Genomic DNA, 26867 nt, shown 5'->3' with positions numbered 1-26867 from the left:
CCTGATGATGAACAGGCTGGATATGAAATGGATGTTTCTTCTTGTGGGGGAATCCAGAACACGGCAATTACTGCTTATACAGTATTATTTGCTGGTGGTCACATCACCATCAATTAACTGGACTCTGAAAACCCACACTTTTTGCTCAATCACACTTTATTTACTTGTTCACAAAAAGAACAAATCAGCCCCTGTCACAACATTGTTTTGAAGTTTAAACAAAGAAACGCCATTGCTATACAGATATTGACTAGTTGGATACAGAATTTGACCAATGGTAACTCTGTGTATGTTCAAATTCCTGATTTGCATGATCAATCACCAGTCATACTATGATAATACAGGTTTTAAGAGGCAATAGAATGTTAAAAGCCAATAATACTTCAGAATTAGTAATTGTAAATGTCTAGCTGTAAAATCTTTCATTTACATCCTTATTAAGTCCTGTTATGCCAAATGGCTCCAGTCACCTGCTGTGCAAAGGGAAGCTTTGCTCTTCAAAGGCCTTTCTTGCCTGTGCTGAGTGCATCCTATCTGTAAACTACTCTTGTCTGGACATTATCACACTCATTCAGTGAAATATTTATCTCTCTAGAGCCATGCAAGGATTACATATTGTAATAAATCCATAATAGTTTTTGCTTGGAAATCAAAGACATTCATTCAACAACTTCACTGGACAACTGAACAACTTCAGCTGCTTATACACCTTCAGCCTCAGCCAGGCAGTAATCAGAAGACTAATGTCAGAATGCAAAACTTAAAGTCACAGTTATATGAATTCAGCTTACTCTGTCTTGCCAAGACGCTGAACTACGGATCTAATCCTTCTAGTTACAGAAAGCAGAGCCTCCAAGTTTGGATACAATGGGTCACCAATTTGCACATTCATAATAAAACACTTCCTAAGACTTGAAATTTTTCCACACTTATTTGCTCAATCTCAGTTGATTGCAGCACAAAACACAAATGCAGAATTCAATCGCTTTATGATCCATGTTTCAACACTGCAGAGATGCATACAGTTATGAAAATAATTCCACAAAAATTGGCAGAAAAAAAATCACCAAGTTACTTATTAGGAATCCAGAACTTTCCCTTACCTTGGAGGGCTCCATTCTTCTTGAAAAAAGCACTCCCTGGCCAAAGGGGTGGACTTGATGTGCTAAAAAGTAAACATACATTGTTTCAGAAACTTTTTAGACCCAAAGCAGTTTAAATAAAACAAGGTAAAACTTGAGCATGGTTTTTAAAGTGATCAGTTCAGAATTGCTCACAAGCTTCTCAGAATGCCGGTTCAACCAAAACATAATTTTCATCTTTTCAACACAAGGTCTTCTGGTTGTTAACCAAATTATTTGCAATAAGTGCTAACCCAAATCCAGTAGACCAACTAATATCAGAAGAAATGCAGAGGAACTGATACGAAGTGCCCGAACAATCAGGGCTCTTCCACAACATTAAACTGTAACTATAACAACAAAAAATACAAAGCTCACAGAGAACTCAGGAGACAAAAGTGCAAGGAAACAGTAGACTACAGCAACAAGCAGGCATCAAGTCTGGACACCTTGCTGAAATTTTGATTTGAAGTAAATAATCCAACATTAGATATCATCAACAAGAGAATATACCCAACAGACAGACTTCAATGACAACGTTCTTTTATGACCAACTCATTAATCAATTGTCATGCTATCCTTGAAAACAAGTAAGTCCAAAATCCTTGATTTCCCATTTAGACACAATCCAAAAAATCAGATTCAGAATCAGATTTACTATCACTGACACTTGTCATGAAATCTGTTGCTCTGTGGCAGCAATACAGAACAAACAATAACTGCCTCACTACAGGAAGGATGTGGAAACCACAGAAAGGGTGCAGAGGAGATTTACAAGGATGTTGCCTGGATTGGGGAGCATGCCTTCTGAGAATGGGTTGAGTGAACCTGGCCTTTTCTCCTTGGAGTGATGGAGGATGAGAGGTGACCTGATAGAGCTGTATAAGATGATGAGAGGCATTGATCGTGTGGGTAGTCAGAGACTTTTTCCCAGGGCTGAAATGGCTAGCACAAGAGAACACAGTTTCAAGGTGCTTGGAAGCAGGTACAGAGGAGATGTCAGGGCTAAGATCTTTTACACAGAGAGTGGTGAGTGCGTGGAATGGGCCACCGGCGGTGGCGATGGAGGCGGAAACAATAGGGTCTTTTATGAGACTCCTGGATGGGTACATGGGGCTCAGAAAAATAGAGGGCTATGGGTAACCCTAGGTAATTTCGAAGGTAAGGACATGTTCGGCACAGCTTTATGGGCCGAAGGGCCTGTATTGTGCTGTAGGTTTTCTATGTTTCTATAATCGAGACCTTTATTTTTTGCTTTCTGCAGTTTTTCTATTTTTCACTGACTTCTGTTCATTACATATATGAGGTGTTATGGATTCAGGCAACAATAAATATGAGTTAGACAAGGGTTTTTATAACAAATAACATGTTTATTAAACACTGAAAACAAACCCCCCCCCAAAAGCAAACAAATCACTAATGTAACCAGAAATCAGCTGCTGTGCGGCAGCTTAAACAGTTCTTAAAGCAAGGAAACTTAAACAGTTCTTAAAGCGACGTTGCAAAAACAGTTCTTTAAAGTAGTATTGCCAAAAGTTCAAAATGCTCACAGTCCATTTAAGGGAGAGACTTTTTAAGACGATTCAAATTCTCTTTCACGTCATGTTGCTTCAGTTCCCAAAATCGAACTTTTCCCATGAAGAATTTACAAAACGAAACGGCTTAAAGGCACTGACCTTTCCTTTACCACACTATCCTCAATCCTTTCTGCTATTTCGCAGGGATTAACACGAGAACAGTCAATGAATTCCTTCCGAATAAGGATCAAACAAGGTCAAACCCGTTTCACCGTCGAAATCGATTCTCCTCGATCTTTAACTCCCGAACTCCGATCTTCACTCTCCACTGATTCTCAACTAGCAGTATTATAAAGAAACTGCTGGCAATGACCTTTTAAACTTTAGGCATTAGATAAAACTTCATCCTCCAACTAAACTGCGTCATCACATTAAATCACGCAGTGGCATGAAGTCAACATGGTAAATCCAGCCACGAACTGCCCCTCCTCACAGAGAGGGGTCCTCCTTTTATACCCTGTAAAAAAAAACCTGTCACATGACCTCTACTGGCGGGAAAATGACTTCACTCCACCATCACAAGACCATTACCTCAAGTCCAGTATAGCTTCAACCCCAGTCACATGACAAGTACACCCCTGTCATATGTCACGGGTACGTAACAGAGGTCTCTTCTCAGTATGGTCTGTGGTGTGCAGAGGCCTGTGCATCACTTGGGAACCTTGTGCAATTTTCCATTTGTGCTGTCATGTCAGCACTAATAAAAAGTTTGGATCTTGGAGGTTTTCAGATCCGATTTTCAGAAAAGGGGTACTTGATCTGCATCATCAGGGGAAAACAAAATCCTAAGCCTTTTATGAACACAGGAGATTCTGCAGATCTGGTTACCCGCACAACCAGACCCAAGTTTGGACTTAAAAGCCCAATTCACTAGCCCTCCAATTTGGTATCAAATCTCAAGACAAGGCCCCACTTTGTTACGAACCCTGTAACTGGGTCACTTACCAGCAAAGATAGAGAGGTCCATTGAAGTCTGATGGTACTATTTTTAACAGTATTTATTAGTAAAAATACACAAAAATAATATCAATGCAAACATACAGATAATACTAAATCTAAAAGTGCGGGTATAATAATAATCAATAAGAAATAGCTCTATCTTTGTCTAGAGGCTAGTGTATTGTCCGATGGAAATATAAAAGTCACTCAGTTCATGCAGGCTGTGGCCTTGGGGACCGCTGGGTTTTGCAATGGTTGGAGAGAGAGAGAGATTTTTGGGAGAAAAACTTGCCGGCTTTTCCTTTTATGATTTTGATCCGTCGGGAGTCCCGTTGGTGTGGCATTTCACTTGTGACCTCTCCTTTAGCTAAAGCCCTTCTTCCGTGGTGAGGCCACCATCGCAGGCAAGGGAAGGACGCACACAAGCCCCCCACCGGCTGTCGCTATTAAACGCTGTCACGGGATTTCTAGCATTTCTCCTGGTGCATTTCAAGGGTTGTTCCCCAGACCCTCTTTTATCCTTACTCACAGAGTCTCAGATGTCAATCAGGTTGGGATGATGCAATCCCTCAACCAGCCCACTCTGGTCATCCCCTGAGGGGCTTCAATGAATAGTACAGTACTCAATACACAATTCCGTCTCCCAGAGACAATGGCCGTTATCAGTGGCTTTGTTTCGCTGAGGCCAGGACACATTCCAAACCTTGTGGATTCTGCATGTCTCTCTGTCATTTCCTGGGTCCCAGACCCGAATTAATAGCGATCTTGCAATTCTCAAAAAGGAGGGGGCGACTTTGTACCCTTTGTCCCCTCAGAGTTGTGGCACATTCGTTACACCCCACTTCCTTCAAAGATTTTTACCATCGGTAAAAATGAATCAATACACTTACAGGATTTTAGAATCTAACACAATACAAAAGAGTTTTTTTTCACTACAGAGTAATACAGTTAAACATTCAATTCAGCATCTGAACTGTTAGCGATTACATTGTCACTTCCTTTAATATCTTAACATCTTGTACCTTAATAAGTTCTTGTAGCATCAGACTCCAATTTGATAACCACCTATTTTTATTCCTTTCCTTCAGCAAACAAAAACTAAAGAGTTGTGATCTTAGCTTACGTGTATACTACAAAAGTTCATGCAAATACTAATCTTTATGTTACTTTCAAACTTAACAGTCAATCTTCCATGGGGGTTGTCTTTATTATTCACATGCTTTGTCGAAATCCCCTTCAAACCGGATCCTGCTATTTAAAATGGCATCCCGTCAACCCTCGCCCCTTTTCCAGTTAACTCCCACGTGGTTAACTTGTATACTAGTGTGGAATAGGCCTTTGCATGCTCCTTTCATAGGAATTATTTTATCAACAATGTGTTCCAAACTTAGACCATTTTCCAAATTTCCACACAATTCTTTAATTTTAAGCAAGTTGTTAGCATGAGTTTTCAGTTTAAACTCTGCAAGTGACCTCCCTTTGTCCAAACAGCATTTCAAATTCGGCCTCTTCACAGTTATTCAAGAGTGTGGAATAACTCTTGAATAACAATAGCGTGTGGAGCACCTTTACATTCCAAATCAACCTATAATTGACTCACAGGCACCGTGTTACCAAGCCATTGTCTCTGCAGCCTGGTTGCTGCTTCTGACATCAATCCAGACTTTAAATTTTCTTCATTCAATTTAGGAACTACATTTTCCCCTTTTCCTTCAATAATAATATTCACCTCACCACCTTTTATCTCCTCACTAACTTTTAACACACCTTCGAGCACAAACAACTGGGAATTCTCACTTCCCACTATTACCAAGGTTAACCCTTTCTTTACTGAACCAAGTCCATCTGACCCACAAGGACTGCATTCCTTTTCAACTGAATCAGATACCTCAGACTTTTTCTGAGCTCCATTACTAGGTTCAGTACCACGTGCATCCACATCTTGAACACACTCAAATGGGACATTTGCCTCTTCCAGGCTTTCAATACCCGTACCCTTTTCAAATTCTAAATTCCCCTGATCAATCTTAAGCAACACACACACACAAAATGCAGGAGGAACTCCTGGCATCAGAAGTTCAGAGGTAAAGTTAACTAAATTCCTTAAATTGAGTAAGTCAACATTTTCAAACACAATTGAAAACCAAATATTAAATCTTTTGAAATGTTTGTTGTATAGTTCATGATTATTGCTATGTACTCACTTGTGCCTTGACTTCCAACATGTGACTATTGGACATGAATTTACTAAAGAGGATGCAGCAGCTGACAACATTGTCATTGCATGCAGTACATGAAACCAGTAGCCATCTGTATTATATGAATGTAAAAAGAGCTTAGAATTTGATTTTGAACAAGGGTAAAGCTACCTGTTACTTACCTGTCCACCTTCTTCCTTTGGTGCCCCTCCTTCTTACCCTTCTCCCATGGTCCACGGTCCTCCGTCAGATTCCTTCTTCTTCAGCTCTTTATATCTTTCACCTATCACTGCTCAGCTTCTTACTTCATCCCCCTACCCCACGCAGCCACCTTCCTGCAGCTCACTCAGAGTGACTGTAGGCATGGTAGTAGCCTTTTTACAAGTGCCATTTACCTCCAGTGACTAAGTTGAGAAGGACAGCCTGATTTAGGCAGTGTGGCTGTAGTTTCACATTTTTTCCACTTTTTCATGCTGAACTGCACTGAACTCCAAGGTAAGTTTAGTGCCCTTGAGATGGTCTTGAACCCTTCCCCAGATTTGTGCTTCTCTGTTAGCATTTCCCTGATTTGTCTTGAATGCTCTTTTGTCTTCATATTGATTTGGTGCATTGAAAATCTACCATACTGTTAGACCTTACACAGAGAGGGGATATTTATTCTTATGAATTCATTGAAAACAGGTGATCCTCCAATTTTCTACATCAACAAATTAGGTGAGTTGATAAAGATAATAGTATATTGCTCCAGAGGAAAGTTAGTGTAGTAATTACAAAGGGGATAAATACTTTTTCAGCCTCAGTTTTTTCGTTTAGAACTTTTAGTAAATTGTTGACAGGTTTTGGACTTTTGCTTTTTATTAGATATGTTGCACAATGTTTTGTAGATTAACTCAAAAATCTTACTTCAATATATTTTAAATTTAGAAAATGAGATAGTAAAATGTGAAAATAGTTATGGGGCTGAATACTTTTTCAAGGCATTGTATTATCCCTGTCAACCCGATTCTCTGCTTTCTCCCTGAAACCTTTGTTGCCCTTACTAATCAAGAACTCATCAACCTCCACAGATTGAATTCCACAGATTGACCACCCTGTGGCTAAAGGATTTTCACATCATCTCAGTTCTAAATGGAAGTTCTTGTATTCTGAGGCTGTAACCTCTGGTCTTAAATTCCCCCACTACTGGAAGCATCCTCTCCGTGCCCACTCTATCTTGGCATCGAGAGGTTTTAATGAAATCCCTCCTCATTTTTCTGAACTCCAGCGAGTACTGGCCCAGAGCTATTAAATGTTCCTTACGTGTTAACCCTTTCATTTCCTTAGGCTGCACTTTTTTGCTCCAACTTCTGTCAATAAACTTGACATGAACATCACAACAATTACGTGCACCAATGTAAAAAATAGAGGATTAGGTGGTGGGGAAACTCCAGGCAGCTTCTAAAGTAGGTTACATGGTCAGCACAAAATTGTGGGCCAAAGGGCCAGTAATGTGCTGTAAATTTTCTATGTTCTAAGTTCTAAGACACCAAAATAAAATATCAGCCATGTCAACCGAATTGTACCCACCTGTCCAATATGCATTTGATGGGACTTCAACATTAATATTAGTTTTGAGTATATTTTAATGCAATCATGATAATTTAAACTAATATTAGACATGATTTTCACATACAAAAGCCCTCTTCCAAAACGCAAAAGTGAAATAACACAGAACTACTTGGCCAAATTTTTAGTAATTCATCATTTAAAATGCAATCAAATTTCTTACAACTACACATAATGAATGCCCTCTTAAAACTATGCCCAATAATTAATTTAGTTTATAATACTGGATTTTTGTTATTAATACGCAACTCTACTAAGCATTTTGAAAAGCAGGTTATTAAAAGGAAAAGTTCTCAAACTGTCTTATCTCAAACACTTTACACTATATCACTGTTGCTTTAAGTCCTAATTAAAATGTGAGAGGATGTTCCCGAGAGTTTACACTGGTCGGTGATTCACCACATTAAACTATTTAATTTCAATGAAAAGTACACAATACCCAAGGCAGAGCATGTGTTACTAAATCAATGCATCAATACTCCTAACGAATATCGCACTGAAACTAATCAACAGCAACTAATGAACTGATCATCTTTTCTTTAACAAAGCTGATAAAATACTGGGCCAGTAATACACGGGCAGTTACATCTTAAAATTGATGAAAATTAATCTGCTGACAGTACTGAAACAGAACAGGAGATTTCCTGTAATATCATCAAGCACAGAGCTTAGGTACCAGTATCTTACATTAATTTAGTTGACATGCTTCATTTTCCTCCTCATATTCCTTACTTGGATAGTATAAATAGGCAGAAAAGATGTTGGTGTTATAATGCTGATATAGAGATAGATACTTCAAGCATATTCATTCAAAAATTAAAAACAGCACCTTAATAGTTATTGGTAGACAGAAGAGAAACTTCATTTTGTTTAAAATGACCAGATAGATTTGATTTTAAAATTCAACATGAAAATCATTGATATTGCAGCACAAGTAGCTTAGCAGAAAGCGTAACACTTTACAGCACCAACAATCAGGATTCAATTTCAGACTGTGTCTGTAATGTTATGTTTTGTACCTCCAAAACAAAAAAACTCACTGAAAGGAAAACAAGGGAGCTGGGAATATAAGGCTAACTTTATTTTTGCTTTAAATGAGGCATACACAAATGACACAGTGGTGTGATGACGTATGCTATTTATGTATTTTTACATATAACTCATAATGAATTATTTCAACAAAGAATGCTTAATCAACAAGATATTCACAATATTACTCAAATGTTACCAAAATACTGCATACACAGGTAAGGATTGAAATTCATTTTATTTATCACTTGTACATCGAAACATACAGTGAAATGTGTCATTTGCAATCCACCGGGTATTCCCTCCCACAACCTAAAGTCATAGGGATTTGTAAGGGTTAGCTAACTGGGAACATGCTATGTTGGTGTCAGAAGCACAATGCCCCCAACATAATCCTCGGACTGTGTTGGTCATTGACACAAAAGGTACATTTCACTGCATGTTCAATGGTCATGTGACAAATAAAACTATTCTTTAGGTTGTCTAAGGGTGCAGTGGGGCACTTGTAAAGTTGGATGGAACAGCAGCAGATGGAATTTAATCCAGACATGTGTGAAGTAATGTACCTCGGGAAGTCAAATTCAGGTAGGGAGTAAATGACAAGGTTCTAGGAGCACTGATGTGCACAGAGACCCCAGGATGCAAACACCCTGAAAGTGCAATTTAAAAAAGGGGCATTTAGTACACTTGCCTTCATGGGCTGAGGCTTTATGTATAAAAGATGGGCTGTCGTGTTGCTGAAACAATGGCATCCTATCCCAATGACAGCACTCATTTTGGTCACCACACTACAGGAAGAATTGTAACAGAAGGAATATAGAAGAATTTAGTAAAATGTTGCCTGAAATGGAGGGTTGCATTTATAAGGAGAGTTTGGATTCTCTAGGCTCTCACTGATTATAGGCAGTTAAGTGGTGTCTTTATAGAGTTTTATGAGGAACACACATAGAATAGATAGTCTTTTTCCCAGGGCAAGGAGGCTAGAACAAGAGCACTATTGTGTGTAGTTCTGGTCACCCACCTGCATGAAAAATAACAAGATTAAAAGAGTACAGAGAAGATTTACAAGTACGTTGAGGACCTGAGATGTAGGAAAAGGTTGAATATTTATGACTTTATTCCCTAAAGCAGAGGAGAATGAGGGAGATTTAAGACAAACACGAGGAAATCTGCAGCTGCTGGAAATTCAAACAACACACACAAAATGCTGGTGGATCATGGAATGGGAGACCTCGGGAGAAAGAAAGGGGGAGGGGGGAGCACAATAGAGGAGGCATGGTCAAAATGAATCCAAACTCAGGTTGGAGGAACAACACCTTATATACTGGCTGGGTAGCCTCCAACCTGATGGCATGAACATTGACTTTTCTAACTTCCGTTAATGTCCGTCCTCCCCTTCTTACCCCATCCCTGACATATTTAGTTGTTTGCCTGTTCTCCACTCCCTCTGGTGTCCCCCCCCCCCCACTTTCTTTCTCCCGAGGCCTCCCGTCCCATGATCCTTTCCCTTCTCCAGCTCTGTATCACTTTGGCCAATCACCTTTCCAGCTCTTAGCTTCATCCCACCTCCTCCGGTCTACTCCTACCATTTCGCATTTCCCCCTCCCCCACTACTTTCCTTTCAGTTAGTCCTGACGAAGGGTCTTGGCCCGAAACGTCGACAGCGCTTCTCCCTATAGATGCTGCCTGGCCTGCTGTGTTCCACCAGCATTTTGTGTGTGTTGTTAGTTAATATACAAGTATGTTGTATACACATTGAATGGGTCTATTTCAACATTTCAGATTCTCTGCACCGAGCCTTTTAACTAAACGAGTCTGATTAAAGCAACTGTCACTTTGAATCAGACAAATATGATTTTGACCCGTTGGTCTGATGCCATTAATGGCACCAAGAAGTCAGCAAATTTAATCAAGCCAAGGCCTCAATCTCCATTTCCAGTCAGGATCATTATTACCAGGCAAACGAAGTAAAATCAGAACACCACAAACTGTGATACCGCATGAATTATTAAGGTAAAATGGAAATATAATTGTGCACCCTTTTAGCTACATGGAATTTTTTGCACACAGTGCAATTTGACAAGCTCTTCAATAATTATTGCAAATTGCTTGAGTCTTTTCAATTTAGGTACTTCAAGTTTATATAAAAAAAAGTACTTGCTTTTCAAACATGAGGTAGAACGTTAAGCATAGTTTTCAATAAGTTCTTAATAGGTAGATGACTATATCATGGCAATTTCAGATTTGCACAGCGGTCACCTATCTGTCAAGTGCATAATTACTTATGGCATGAGCCCTTAGGAAATTGTACTGATTGCCACAATTGAATTCACTTGATGTCTTACTTGTTTTCTGATTAGATACACAAACACAAAGGTCCATACAAATGCTTGCAGAAATAACTTTAATCATAAAAAGCATAAATTACTTTTTAAACATAAGAGAACAAAAGAGATAGATCATGAACCCTCCCTGAAAACTTCAGACATTCTGGGGGGAGGAATAAAACCCGTGTTTTCAAAGGTCCAATTCGTTTCTGGAACTCCACTGTTTGATCTCTGGTGTCACATTCAGAAATATTTTGTGAATTAAATGATGCAGACACCCTCTGAGTATCTAGTGGAACCAGATTTTTTAATTTATATTTTTATTCTGAATAAAGTCTGTTTGCTATTATTTCTGATCAGCTCTTTGTAAACAAAGTTAAAGAACAACTATCTATGGAGGGGATTAAACGGTCTATGTTTCCGGTTGAGACCTTTCATCATGACTGGAAAGTAAAGGAGATAAAGTTTGGCTTCCCGCTTCCTTTCCAGTCTTAACGAAGGGTCTTGGCCTGAAATGCTTACAGTTTGCTCCTTCCATAAATGCTGCATAATCCACTGATTTCCTCCAGCACTGTGCGTGTTGCACTAGATTTCCAGCATCTGCAGAATCTCGTGTTTATAAAGGACAAATGTGCTTTGTTATTCAACATGATGCCTCAGTTGGTGCTTTTTTTAAAAAAAACACACTTCAAAATAATAAGATACACATTAAAGTAGGGTCAGGATCGACAATGCCAGATAAATTGCATATTAGTACAAAAGAGTGAAGTGAAATGCTTAAACCTGTATTGGCATGCATATGCTGAGAAGGTACACCAGTCAATAATTGAAGTTATGTAGCTTGTCAGCAATATCTTTATTTGCAATGACGAACAAGACAAAGAATTTATAGTGTGGTTGGCAACAGCTCAAGGGCATGGTGGCAACACGATTACCATATCTGCTGCCTAGCAACGGCAAGCTTGCATTCTCCGAAGCAAGGAGTGCAGTTTGTTGCAAGTGCACACAGCTGCTGGGGAGAGGTCAATGCGTGGCTTCTGCTAAAACAGAAAGCGTTTTGTGGGGCCATAAACTGGATCAGGGCAGGGCCTTTCTCCCGCAGTAATGGCCGCACCATTGTGACACCGAGGCTTGGAACATTGGACTTAGTAGCAGCAACTGGCGACCGAAGGTTCTGTTTACAACTGAGTCAGACACATGTCTTGCATCATGTTACAGTTATGGCATGTATTACCATGGCAACCTCCAGTTTGCGTTCAAAGGGAACAATGCTAAGTCGCAGTTGAATGCTGTAAAAAAAGGACAAAGTTGAGGAGATAGGGAAAAGTACAGGCCATTTTGAAACAGAAATTTTAAACAATGTAGTATTGACATTTAACCTTGTTCATGTGGGTTCTGTTTGAAAAGGCCTAATTAACTGTTTTACAAGAGCTGTCTTTATAGCATTCATCATTGTAATCTCTAAAAAAAAGCACCAAGTCTGTTCTGCAGCTATTAATCTATTAACTGTGTTGTAATACACTGAGTGTTCACTCTGTTAATGTGTTTCACAGTTACCAGGAATGGATAAGGGAGCAGAGGAGTTTGGAATGGACCGTCCAGACCCCTGGACTGAGCAGTGCTAAATGCACTTTAAGAATGCCCAAGGTGGCACTGGCGACCAATGGCAACATTTTGTAGGCGGCTCTCCAAATTACTAGATATACATCTTCTTCTAGGCTGCGTTCGTTGCTGCCTGCAGCTTGTAGTTTCCCTTTTAAGGATGTACTTTTGAACCGACTAAACGATCTGGTGCTCTTGCGATCTCCTGGGGGATTTGGTGAACTCGACTTTCGAGAGTGCAAGTACAGCCAGGGTGACCATCGCTGGGGGTGGATGCTGCGTCGAGGCTTCATAGCTAAAGACAAACCTGTGATCATCTCCATTAGTCTGTGCCGATTAAAGCACTGAGCAAGATTAAAATCATTAAGGGCGAGAACGGACACTACTAGGTGTTCAACACCACTTGCCTGCACTTGACCGGTCTCCTCTTGACACTGACTATCCAGGAGTCTTTGGTCCTACGCCACCAGCTTCAGGAACACTTGTTACCCTGCACCAGCTTCAGGAACACTTGTTACCCTGCACCAGCTTCACTTGCCTCGTAGTTGCGGGCTCACTTTCAGGGATTCTGCAGGTGTTTTTGTTGATTTTGTTTTAACTATTTGCATGATTCCTCCTTTTTTACAAATTAGATATGTGGGCAGTCTTGTGTGTTTTTTGGTGAATTCTATTGCGTTTCTTTGTTTTGTGGGTGCCTGCAAGAAGAACAATCTCATGGTTGTATATTGTGTACTTTGATAATAAATTTGAACTTTAGAACACAGAATATTACAGCACAGTGCACCCATTCAGCTCACGACGTTGTTGGAAGCCTTAGAGAGGGTGCAGAGGAGATGTACCAGGATACTGCTGCCTGGATTCAAGAACACATCTTATGAGGATGTGCTGGGGCAGCCTGCAAGTCTTGCTATGCCTCTGGTGCCAAAACTGCGTGCCCACAACTTACTGACACAAGAGACTCTGCAGATGCTGGAAGTCCAGAGGAACATATACAAAATGCTGGAGGAACTCAGCAGTTCAAACAGCATCTTTGGCCTAACTGTACATCTTCAGAAAGTGGGAATTCACGGGGAGAACATACAAACTCCTTACTGGGAGTGGCAGGAAGTGAACCCAAATCGATGATTGTTCGTGCTGTAAAGAATGGCGCTAACTACCACGTTACCATGCCGCCCTGCTCAAGCTTTTGTGAAGTAGATCACAATAATGTTGAGGGCTTCAATGAAATGGGAGGTGCTGGGATGTGTGCAGTAAGATAGTAATCTAACCACTGCTATAACTTATTTAATTAGTGATGGTGCCCTTGTGAAAGTAAAAGAAGCACCTAGACGTTAAGAGTTAACTGCTGTAAGCAAATAGTTGGGAGATGTTGCAATGCTTATGGTGGAGCACACAGACAAGCAAATAAACAGAAGTGACAGGTTGGTATTTCTCAATATTCAGCTTTAAAAGTGGTAGTTCTGATTTGTGAGACGCCTACATGCCCTGCCCCAAAGAATAGTCAACAAGTCTGCATGCTCTCAAGAATTCATTACTAAACTAAGACAGCCAAACTGTACTCACACAAAGCTCTTTCGTGTGCACAAAAATGTAAGAACAATACATACGTCTACCAATCAAACTGAAGTTATCTGATAAGGGAACCATTCCACAAATGCAAAAAGATTGGCCTTATTTGTCACGTGTACATCAAAATAGTGAAATGTTATCATTTGTATCAATGACCAACACAGTCCAAGGATGTGGCAGCCTGCGAGTGTCGTCATGCCTCTGGCACCAACACAGCATGCCCAAAACTTACTTACAACCCTAAGCAACACACACAAAATGCTGGAGGAACTCAGCAGGTCAGGCAGCACCTGTCATAGTAGACATTTTGGGCCAGGACCCTTCATCAGAACTTACGACCCTAACCTGTACGTCTTTTAAACAAGGGAGGAAACCAGAGCACCTGGAGGAAATCCGTGCAGTCATGGTGAGAACATACAAACTCCTTACAGATAGCAGCAGAATTGAAACTAGGCCACTGAAGCTGTAAAGTGAAACACTGGCCACTACGTTACCATGCTGTTCCACTTAATCCATCAATGTCCTATAAAAAACTCATTATTGCCAACCCAGTAAAATACTGATCCATCCTACAAATAATTTCTTTCATTCTCAAACATTTTGCAAATGCACATGAATGGATAAATACTTTTAATTACTTTTGAGTAATCCTGGTGTTTTGACAAATTCCTGGAAATAGGTCTCATTTTGGCAAATGGCAGGGCCAAACTTCCTGAACAGGATTGTTTCTACAATTCAAGTGTAAATCTTTGATTCTGCACAAATAAAGGGAAGTTTCCGTCAGATTTCATAATCTCATTTCAAATCCTTTTGCCCACTTCCCACTCTTTTTATCCATAAAATTACAATCCTCATTTAGAAATCAGAGGACTTAACTGGTGCCAGTATTCAGTCGCTAGTTCCATTTTCAAGCATAGACATTGGGAAATTTGCCAGCAACAAAGATTCTTACAATGAGCCTATTCTCAATGAAACATGTAAAGGATAGAGTTAACAATTAGCAGTAGTAGTTCTGGACAACTGGTCACAGCTGGAACAGCAAAATTCTATGAATACCAAGAAGGATGTAAAGTGTTGGTAAGACGTTGTGCTCACTCTCCTAACATCTAGCCTACAGTCTTACACACAAAAATATTCCTCTGGTTTCCCAATTCCTACACTTCACAAACTGTAGCCTTATTCCTGAACTGCATTGATCATTGTTCATTCTGTTTTTATTTGCCCCTCTAGATGGGACACAAGAGACTGCAGATGCTGGAATCTGGAGCAAAAAGTAATCTGCTGGAGGAATGTAGTGGAGTGGATAGCATCTGTGGGAGGAATTGTCAATGTTCTCAGAAAGGAATTTGACAAGGTTCCCCACAGTAGGCTCACTCAGAAAGTTAGAAGATACAGGACTCCGGGAAATCCAGTGGATTCAGAATTGGCTTGGCCACAGAAAGTAGTAGTAGATGAAGCATACTCTGCCTAGATGCCAGTAACTGGTGGTGTTCCACAGGAACCTGTTCTGGGACCTGTGCTCTTTGCAAATTTTATAAATGACTTGGACAAGGAAGTGGAAGGGTGGGTAGTTTCATGAAGGTTGCTGGTGTTGTGGTTTGTGTAGAAGGTTATCGTAGGTTACAACAGGACATTGATAAGATGCAGAGCTGGGCTGGGAAGTGGCAGGTGAAGTTCAATCTGGAAAGGGTGAAGTGATATACTGGAAGTTCAAACTTGAAGGTAGAGTATAGGCTAATGGCAGAATTCTTAGCAGCATGGAGGAACAGAAGGATCTTGGGGTTCATCTCCACAGTTCCCTCAAAGTTGACACATGCTCATAGGAGGATTAAGAAGGTGTATGGAGTGTTGGCCTTCATGAGACGAAGCCAAGAGTTCCAAGAGTGGTGAAGTCATGTTGCTGCTCTGCATCACTGTCTGGTATGGGGGAGGGGTTGCTGCACAGGACCAAAAGAAGCTGCAGAGCGATGTAAATCTAGTCAACTCCATTTTGGGTACTAGCCTACAAAGTATCCAGGACATCTTCAGATTCCTAAATGGACACTGAACCCTTGGATATTACCTCACTTTTTTAATATATCGGTATATTATTTCTGTTTGTTGCATGACTTTTAATCTATTCAATATATGTATACTATAATGTATTTATTTATTAATAATAATATATTATATTTTGTATTTTTCTTCTATATTATGTATTGCACTGAACTGCTGCTGTTAAGTTAACAAATTTCATGACACATGCTGGTGATAATAAACCTGATTCTGATTCTATAAAACTCTAGTTAGACCACACTTGGGATTACTGTGTTCAGTTCTGGTTACCTCAGCATAAGAAGGATGTAGAAGCTTTAGAGAGGGTGCAGAACAGATTTACTGGGATGCTGTCTATGAATATAGGATAAGTAATCTAGGACGTTTCTCCTCAGAATGAAGAAGGATGAGAGATGACTTGATAGAATACAAGATGATAAGTGGCATAGATAGAGTGGATAGTCAGACTTTTTCCCAGGGCAGAAGTGATGAATGAGGGGAGTTATGAGTGGCTAATACAAGGGAGCTCTCTTCTTGACAGGCTGAATGTCTTTTACACACAGTCTGATGCACGAAACAACGTGCCGGTGAGGAATGCCCCCCCCCCCCCCATCCACCAAGGTTTGAGCACTCCACCTGGCTGCAGCTGCTGTGAGGAAGCCACCAGCCACGTAAAGCTGCGGGGCCTGATAACATAGATGGTCAGAAGCTGAGGGACTGTGCAGCCCAGTTAACAGAGGTTCTAAAAGACATCTTCAACTTCCCTCTGTAACAGTCTGCTGTCCCTGAAGGCTTCAGGTCAGCCACCATCATCCCAGTGCCCAAGGGGGTGACAGTAACTTGCCTTGACTACCATCCCATGGCACTGCATTTTTCCAGGAGCACTAGAGAGGGTCCTGACCAGCTACATCACTGTCTGGTAAGGGAATTGCAAGGCATCTGATCACAAGTCCCTACAAAGCATTATGAGGACAGCTGAGAGGATCATCAGAGACTTAATTCCTCCCATCAACGATATTTATCAGGGATACTGCATACACTGGGCCTTCAGCATTGTCAATGAACAATCTACATAACAATGTTTTCGGCCCCCTACCACAGCATTATGAGGACAGTTAGAATGGGAAACAGCTTCTTCGCCCAAGCCTTGAGGCTACTGAACTCCCTGTCACTACCCAGATCTCACCACTTGTGAAGTACCAGTAGCGCTACACTGTTCTACTTTTTAAACTTGTATCATAAATACACCTTATTTATTTGTTAATTGATTAGTGTTAATATTACTTTATGTATTCTGTGTGAGTTATATGTACTGTATTGTGCACCTTGGTCTGGAGGAATGTTGTTTCATTTGCCGGTATACGTGTATGTGGTCAAATGACAATCAACTTGAACTTTAACTTGAACACAATTTTAAAGCGATTGGAGGAAATTATAGGGGCAATGCTAGAGATTGAATTTTTTACACACAGAGCGGTAGATGTGTGGAACACACTGCCAGGGCTGGTGGTAAAGGCAGATGCATTAGGGACATCGAAGAGACTTTTACAGAGGTACATGAATGATAGAAAAATGGAGGGCTATTTGGGAGGGAAGAGCTAAGTTGATCTTAAACTAAGTTAAAAGACCAGCAGAACATCATGGGCTGAAGGACCTGTACTGTGCTGAAGTGTACAAGTTCTATATTTCAGGTCAAAACCTTGCACTTGGTTCTCACTGCTAGGTTCCTTCAGCAGATTATTTGTTTTTGTCTTTTTTCCTAAATGGCCCAAATCAGTTCTTGGTCTCTAGTTTTGAATCTCAGCACGGAGAAGTTTGCAGAAATGGGGTAACTCCTCCAGGCCCATACTAACTCCTACCTGTCCCTGTCCTTCTAGGTAATGCTTATCCCTCTGGGTTCAGCAACTTTCTGACTCTGTGAACTCTCTTCCAAAATCTCCTTGACCTAGTTCTATCCAATTTTTAAAGAAATGCCTCAAGGACAATTTTATTAACCAAGCCTTCAGGTAATCTTTTTCTCACTTTATCACTGGTTTTGTTGGATTACTATTTTTTTGAAGGCTGTGGCTACTTCTTTTAGAAAAAAAAGTGAATTCTAAGTTAATGTTGAGTATAAAGAAACACCAGCATACTACTGTATTGCCTAAATCTTTAATTGTTTTAAGAAACTAAATTCTATTAGCAAAAAAAATCAGCCTATTAAGTTAAATTAGATGGTGCATGGGGAAGGGTGTGATGAATTAAGAAGCTGGGAGGCAATAGATGGAAGAGGTAAAGGGCAGACGAGGAAGGAATCTGATGAGAGAGAAGAGCTGACCACGTAAGAAAGGGAAGGAGGAGGGCACCAGAGGAAGGTGATGGGTAGGTGAGGAGAAGGGCAGGAATAAGAAGGATAAGAGGAAAGGGGAATGGAAAGAGAGTGAAAGGGAGAAATTACTGGAAGTTAGAGAAGTCAACATTCATGTTGTCAGGTTGGGGCCTACCCAGACGAAATACAAGGGGTGTTACTCCCCCAACCTGAGTGTGGCCTCATTGACCATCGATCGACATGTCATAATGGAAATGGGAAGGAGAATTAAAACCAGTGCCCACTGGGGTAGTTACAAACTGCTAACATGATACTGGAGTTTGAAAGAACAAAAATGCAGCATCCTGCTCAAAAATTGTTCACAGTTTAAGAACTGGGGACCAGCATAGCAACTTTACCATAGAAGAAAAAGGTAGCACAATAACAAAAATTAAACACATAAAAATTTCCTCAATTCTATCTTCTGAGGTAAAAGTCACAATAATTAGCTTACATCCGCATGTTTCACTCAGAGATCCACATTGTCCCATTGCTTTCAACCAAGGGGCTGTAAACAATAGTGCCACAAAGCAGGGAGGTCATGTATTCAGAGTTTTGAAGGAACTTAAAAGGCTATCTTGAATTGTTAGAGTGAGCTGGAGGAAGTTATATAATTAAATGGAGGACAATGGGAACTAATACACAAGGAAACAAAAGCAGGAGTAGGCCATTAGGCCTTCAAGTTTCCCTGTCATTCAACGTGATCACAGCTGATCAATATTGTCTTCACTGTGTATTTGCAATCTATTTTAGTACTTAATTCGACACTTTATGCTCAGAATATGTCTTTATTTCTCACTCTCGCTTCCATGCTCCCTCAAATCAAGTGTTGTTCTGTCCCGACTGATGACATCATCACCGTACTTGGCAAGTGTCAAATGACATGAACTGACCTTACAATTTGAATACATGACATCCCTCCTTTCCTGAGCAATCAATTTCAATATTTAGAACACATTCAATTCACAGATTTAACCATTTCAATTCAGCACATTTCCTCTCATATGCTTGTCTATAACCAACCCGTTATCTGTTTCAACTTAATAACTCTGGAATTGAAAACTTCATTTTCTACTTTCAACAGTTTTCATTGTTTCAAAACCCATTACTTAAAGCTCTATTTCAATATCATTAAACCTCAGAGATTGTTTGAGGTCTCTATTAGTTTCTCTTTGCTTTCGACGTTTGGTAATGGCTTTTGCTCACTGTGAACCTGAGCTTGTCCATAACTGTTCATTACATTGCCCTCTTGTCCCAGTGCCTCATTGTCAAATCCTTGAATTTCCTCCTGTTTGTCAGAAGTCTCTCTTGTGTCAAACTTTTTTTTACATGTGTGGTGTTCCTTGCATATGGTACTCCAGTAGAAGATTCAACTACCACTTGACTTCCCTGTTTTCCTTACCACCCTGAATGGTATTGTGTTGAAAGCTGTGGTGAATTTGTCCACTTTTCTTGCTGGATAAGCACAGCATTCCCAACTTTTACGGGAGGCTCTTGTGCTCCTCTGTGATCATCTGCAGACAGCTTGCACTTTCATTTTTGTTCTGCGTCCCAATCTTGTACTTCCAGTTCTGCTGTGTGTACCTCCTCGAAGTCTGGTAACATCCCCCTCATACTGCAGTTGTAGAGGAGTTAGGCAGGACTGTTCCCTGTAGTGACGCTTTTTTTACTCTGAGAGGGGAGAGTGCGTAGAATGGGCTGCCGGTGGTGGAGGCGGATACGATAGGGTCTTTTAAGAGACTTTTAGATAGATACATGGAGCTTAGTAAAATAGAGGGCTATAGGTAAGCTGAGTCATTTCTAAGGTAGGGACGTGTTCGGCACAACTTTGTGGGCCGAAGGGCCTGTATTGTGCTGTAGATTTTCTATGACATGTGCACACATCTGTACGCAGTCACATACTTTCTCAGTTCATGTTTCTAGTCAAGTCCTTCTGTGTGGGCAATCTTAACCCTTTCTATCAGTGATGCATTTTGTGGCTCCACTTCACCATTTGCCTGAGCCCACTGCTGTTGTTTTCAGTGTTTGATTCCATTAGTCCTATAGTCCTTGACCTGTCCAGATCTGAATTGAGGTCTATTAACTGATTTGATAGATACAGGCAGTCCATATCTACAAAAAATGCTCTCAAGACTGTCAATAACTCTCTAAAGTTGTAGAGGTCAAAATTTCATATTCATAAAATCAGCTATACTAGAATGGAATAGTTTGTTGGTAATGGTCCAAGCAAATCAACAGCTACCTCCTGCCAAGGTAATGGTGTCAGTTTTAGTCTTTCTGGAGGGCCGTGTCTAGCTAGAGTTTCACAGCCGTGACAACCTTTGCAGTATTTCCCAGCTGTTTTATCCATACCAGGCCACCAAACCTTGGTTCTGAGATGCTGTTTTGTACCCACTTTTCCCAAGGGCCCTACATGAGATAGGGCGGGTGCCCATGTGTGCAAGGCTTTAGGTAACACAATCCATGTCCCTCTGAGGATAAGATGACCCACTACACACAGCTCATTTGCAATGGGTGCGTATACCTTACAGTTCTCGAAGTGTCCATTCATGATGGTTTTACGCACCTCCTGCAGCTCTGGATCTGTGGCTGGCGCTCTCTCTACCTCTCGTGTTGTCAGGGCTTCAAGTGTGGCACTCACAGCTATGAACTTGACATATGCCTCTGAGCCATGCTTGTGTCTCTCTTTTTGAGGAGTCTCTCCTGGTAGCCTCAGCAGTGGGTCTGCAACATTCTGTTTTCCTGGCACGTGTAGTCTGTAGCCATATGGTTGCAATCTCAAGACCCACCAGTCTGTGTGTGCACATGGCTTAGATCTTGGGTTGTAAGTCATCTCCAAAGGTTTGTGATTTGTGATCTGGTCAGACTTTCTCACATACGAATAAGGATGAAGTCTCTCACAGGCCCACATCAGTGCTAATGCTTCTCACTCTGTTTGTGAGTATTTTTGTTCACAGTCTGAGAGACTATGTTTCACAGAGCAGACAGGTACCATTTCTTCATTTTGGTTTTACATGAGTATGGTCCCCAGTTCGACTGGGCTGGCATGTGCCATTACTTTAGTTGGCGCATCTTTATCAAAATAGGCCAAGGCACCCGCTCCTGCTAGCTCCTCTTTGAATGCTTGTTTCTATTCTTTTCAAGTTTGAATGCTTGTTTCTATTCTTTTCCATACTTGAACTAGTTGTCCTTCCTGGTCAATCGGCACAGTAGTCCTGACAAAGTTGCAAACTGTGGCATGAATTTGCTGCTGCAGCCAACAAGACCTAGTAAATTCCTCACTTTTGAGATGTTTTGTGGTTCATGAGCCTTCATTACTGCTTGCACTCTCTCCTCTGTGTTCCGATGCCTTTCTGTGACAAGAGAAATCCCATGAAGACTAGTCTGTCTATGTTGAACTGACATTTCTCTGGGTTCAGTGTCAGTCCACACTCTAGGAGTCTCTTTATGACAGCATGCAGTTGTTCTCAACTCTCTCGATTTCAGCTAAAGCTTTTGCTGTCTCATGCTGGTACTGCTCACTGGCTGATGACACACCAAATATCAGTTTCTTGTACCTATACACCCATAGGTACAGCAAATGTGGTTATCTCTCCAGATTCTGGAGTCAGTTCTGGCTGGTGATAGCCCCATCTCATGTCTAATTTGCTAAACACTGCAGCTCCATTCATATCCTGTCATATCTCATCTGCAGTTGGAATGGGAAATGTCTCCCCCATGATTGCTTCATTTGCCCTTCTCATGTGTAGGCACATTCTGATGTCCTTGTTGGGTTTTGGTAAAATTACTACCGGGTTAACCCAAGGAGTTTAGCCTTCAAATTTCTCAATAATGTCCATTTTCATTAGATGCTCAATACTTTTTCAACAGCCTCCCTTAAGTTGTAAGGTCTGCGTCTGAGTGTCTGGGCCACAGGCTGTACCTTTGGATCAATGTACAGATTAATCTGCTTCGTGTTCATTTCCTACCCCTTCAAACATTTTTGGGTCCTGCAGCTTAAGTGACTCTTTTAACGTCTGTCACTAGTGACACATTTTCTCCAGTCTTTAACACACCCAACCTTGTAGCTGTTTCTCAACTAGGAGTGGTTCACCATTGCCTTTTATCACGATGAACTCTGCTTGGTCTGTTCTGTTTCCAATACTTGTATCACATTCAAACACCCCCTGAACCTCCAGTGATGTTTTGGATGAATATGGGGACAGTTTTCTCTTCTGCTTAGGAATATATGAATGGGACTTTAATCTTCTCTGACTTCAGTTTTTCCCATACATTTTCACCCAGTAAATTACTTCTGGCTCCCAAATCTACCAACATTTATTAGATTTACACCCTCTATACAAAAAGTAGTTTTTTTTCAGATGACTCTGTCTCATTAACAGCAAATGCAAATTCCTTCCATTCATCCTCAACATTGTTCACTTTTTGTGTCTTTAATCCTTTTGTCTGGCACATTTTTGCAAAGTGGTCTTTTCCAGTGCATTTTCTGCATGTGGGCACTTTGGGTCTCTACCCAGGTGATCTGTGTTTGCACATATGTAGCATTTCCTTTCATTTGTATTAGTATACTTTCTTTTCCTCTGTCCTTTTGCCATGTGTTGTGTCCTCACAGTAGGGATTCTCTTGAATTCTCGGTCCCCAAGGGCAGTAAAAGCCAAATCATTTGAATTATATAAGACGGAGATAGATGAGTATTTGAAAGGAATTGAGGCTTACGTTGGACCAATATGAAAGAGGAGTTAAGACTGTCGTGTATTGAAATGGCAAGGTCAGTTTGACATTTGTCAAGTATGGTGATGATGTCATCAGTTGGGTCAGAACAATGTGATGTGACGGAGCATAGAAACGAGGATGAGAAATAAAGATGTTATGAGCATAAAGTGTCGAGTCATGATATATGCACTATCCAATTAAGTACTAAGATAGGCTGCAAATGCACAACAGTGGTGGTGAGGATCCATGGTGAATGGATCTCCAATCAAGTTGGTAGCTATCTCAGCCACTCACAACCCCACAATTCTGGTCCTCCTATTTTTACTTCATACAGGCCCAACGTGCTTATTGATTGTTGTATTTCACTGTTACAAATCCCACAGGAGTTATATTTTCTTTAGTATAAAGTCTGAAGGTAAACTGAAAGGGTGGCAGAAAAATTTATAACCTTTTAATTCCCACCACTTAAAAAATTACATTCCCTAATTTAGATTTTACTGTATTTCATGTTGATTCTCAGACACTGAGCTGCAACTTTCTATTGGACTCAGGGTTCCAGCCAAAAAGCCCAGACTTCAAGCAACTAATGTTGATGAATTTTCACCGGAACCAGTCTGATCTGAGGCCTTTTCCTTTATTGAAAACTGTGCACCAAGCACAAAGGTTTGGCATTTAAAAATATAAAATTCCACTACCACATCTGGCAAGATATCAACTACTCTTCACATTGAGAATAAAAACTTATCCTTCAGTTCCCCTTTAAATTTCTTACTCTCACCTTAAATCTATGCTCTGTTGTTTTTGGTACCCAACCACAGGTGAAACAAAGACTACCAGCCCTTTCTGTACTACCTTAAGAAATTTCTATCATGTTATTTCTCAGCCTGCTCCCCTTAAGGGAAAGTAAGCCCAGCCTCTCTAATTTGTATTACCTCTGTACTTAATCACTTCCTGCTCTTAATCTTCTTTGATGGGAATTCCCATCCTTTTATGAGAAACACCATTAATTTCACTCTGTCTTTTGGACAATAAGTAAGCGTTTGATTTTCATACATCTCTCATCAGCTCAAGGATGAACCCTTGGGCTGAAGAATTTGGGAGAATGATTGACTCCTAAAGATTTTAAAGATTAGCTTTATTTGTCACATATTCATTGAAACGTACAGTGCAAATGTATCATTTGCATCGACGACCACTGTAGTCTGAGAATGTGCTGAAGGCATCCTGCAAGTGTCCTCTGGCTTCCGGCATCAACATAGCATATCCACAGCTCACTAAACCCTAACCCATACGACTTTGGAACAAGATCATCCAGAGGAAACACATGTAATCATGGGAGAGAACATATAAACTCCTTACAGGCAGTGCGAGCACTGAACCCAGATAGCTGGCACTGTAAAGTGTTGTGCTAACCACTACGTAACCATACTACCTCTCCAGTCACAAGTACGAGCTTTTAGAAAAATATTCATCAGGTACATTATGAAATTGGGGCAGGGAAAGAAAGTCACGGAAGAATATCTCACAGCAATGCTCTCTATACTGTATTAAGGCACAGCTATTTGAATTTGGCAATACAGGTGAAATCAAATCTAGATTTTGAGCGCACACATCATCTACACAATAAAGCTTTGATGCTTTGGCTGATGCATGTGACTGCAAGAAAAGCTCACGAGAAACAGGGTTACAAGAAAAATAAGGAAAGGATTAGGGAAGTAATAATGGGGTGGGGGTCACAAAGAGGCTAAAATTAGAGAAGTAACAGTGTGGACATGTCAAACAGAGAGTGATTTGGATCAGAGAAGTTAATATTTGGGAGCTGAAGCTCCTCACATCCAACAGAACACTAAGTTCAAAGTCAAACTAAATTAATTATCAAAGTACGTATATGTCACCATAGATTTATTTTCTTGCAGGCATTCACAGTAGAACAAAGAAATACTATAGAATCAATGCACGCAAAGACTTACAATCAATATGCAAAGGAAGTCAATCTGCGCAAATAAAAAAAAAACAAATAGACAAGTAAAGAAATCTATGGAAAAAGGTACAGTTGACCTTACAGTCATCTCAGCTCAAAGTGTCGACAGTACTTTTATCCATCGATGCTGCCTGGCCTGCTGAGTTCCTCCAGCATTTTATGTGTGTTGTGGGGGGTGTAGCTTTTTTGAAAAAGATGTAACAGCAAAGTTCAAAGTTGAAGTTTGAAGTAAGTTTATTATCGAAGTACATATGTCACCACATACAGACCTGAGATTCATTTTCCTGAGGACATTCATATTAAATACAAGAAACACAATAGAATCAGTGAAAGCCCAAACCCAACAGGAAGGCCAACCAATGTGAAAAAGACAACAAACTGCTCAAATACATAAATAAACAAACAATAAATATTGAGAACATAAGAAGAGTCCTCGAAAAGTGAGTCCATAGGTTGTGGAAACAGTTCAGTGAACAGGTGAGTGAAAAAGTACTCAGAGGTGGCATTCTTGGGGAAACCCACCCAGTGAGGCCACATTAGTAAAATTTAGAAACAACAAGAATGAGGGGAGACCTTATTAAAGTGTATCAAATAATGCAAGGCCAAGACAGGGTGGCTGAATGAGTTGAGGACCAAAAGGCACAGCTTCAGAATAGGAGGAGGTCCCTTTAGAACAGAGATGAGGAGAATTTCCTTAGTCAAAGGGTGGTGAATCTGTCGAATTCATTGCCACTGATGGCTCTGAAGGCCAAGTTGTTGGGTATATTTAAAGCGGAGGTTGATAGGTTCTTGACTAATTAAGGCATCAAAGGTTTTTGAGGAGAAGGCAGGATAATGGGGAAATTAAATTGGCCATGATGGAATGGTGCAGCAGACTTGATGGGCTGAATAGCCTAACTCCGCTCCTATGTCTTATGGTCAATCTAGTGGAGCTGTATTATGGAACCCTCGCCTACCCAAAATTTAGCTGGAATTTGAGAAGCAGGTGTGTAGGGGAATTGTTCATAATTGTAAAAATAATAGGGTTGTATTAATGGGAGATTTTAATTTCCTCAGTACAGACTGGGCCATCCAGAGTGTTAAAGGTCTGGACAGGATTTGTGAAATGTGTCCAGGAGAGTTTCTACAGTTAACACATAAAAGGAACAAGCAACCCTCCTACTAGTGAGGGAGCAGTACTGGACCTCCTGTTAGGGAACAAGGCAGGGCACTCAGGAAGCACTTTGGCTCTCGTCACCATAACTCTATTACTTTTATTTAAGACAGTGATGGAAAATGATCGGACAGGTCCACAGGCTAGGATACCTAAACAGCAAATTCTGAGGAAATTAGACAGGATCTAGTCTGATTGGGTGAGCCTGTAGGAAGGAAAGGAATGAACAGCAAGGAGGAGGATTTTGAAGAGCGTGACAGTAAGTGTCCAGGAGCAGCATGCACAGGGATTGATCAGTAAATCTGCAGATGACATGAAATTAGGAGGTGTTGCTGATGGTGAAGATTACCAGAGATTAAAAGGATGACTTTGATCACTTAAGGAAGTGGACCGAAGAGTGGGAAATGGATTTTAAAACAGCGAAGTATGAGGTGATCCATTTTGTTAAATCAGAGCAACATCAGACCTGCGCTATAACTGGCAGAGCACCAGGAAGTGTAAACGTACAGAGGGACCTAGGAGAACATGTGTAGAACTCACTGAAATTGGCTTTCCTGGTAGACAGGGTGTGTTGGCCTTCATTAGTCAGAACAATGAGTATAGGAGCTGGGACATTATGTTGCAGTTGTACAAGTCATTGGTGAGGCTGCACTTGGAGTACTGTGTACAACT

The 26867-nt window shown here is 40.6% G+C and overlaps 1 protein-coding gene across 12 annotated transcripts in view; it reads right to left on the bottom strand.

The window, feature by feature from the left end:
- The window catches only part of foxn3 (forkhead box N3), a 378764-nt gene that overhangs the window by 125788 nt on the left and 226109 nt on the right, over positions 1-26867 (bottom strand). For all 12 annotated transcript variants that reach the window (XM_059961361.1, XM_059961330.1, XM_059961343.1 and 9 more), the window contains one exon: positions 1104-1165. In XM_059961361.1, coding sequence (XP_059817344.1) covers positions 1104-1165 — 62 coding nt within the window. The remainder of the gene's footprint in view (positions 1-1103; positions 1166-26867) is intronic.

Source organism: Hypanus sabinus, chromosome 2 (assembly GCF_030144855.1).
Source record: "Hypanus sabinus isolate sHypSab1 chromosome 2, sHypSab1.hap1, whole genome shotgun sequence".
In the NCBI taxonomy this organism is placed as follows: domain Eukaryota; kingdom Metazoa; phylum Chordata; class Chondrichthyes; order Myliobatiformes; family Dasyatidae; genus Hypanus; species Hypanus sabinus.
The sequence above is the reverse complement of the archived record's forward strand: the minus strand, read 5'-3'. Positions and strand labels throughout refer to the sequence as shown.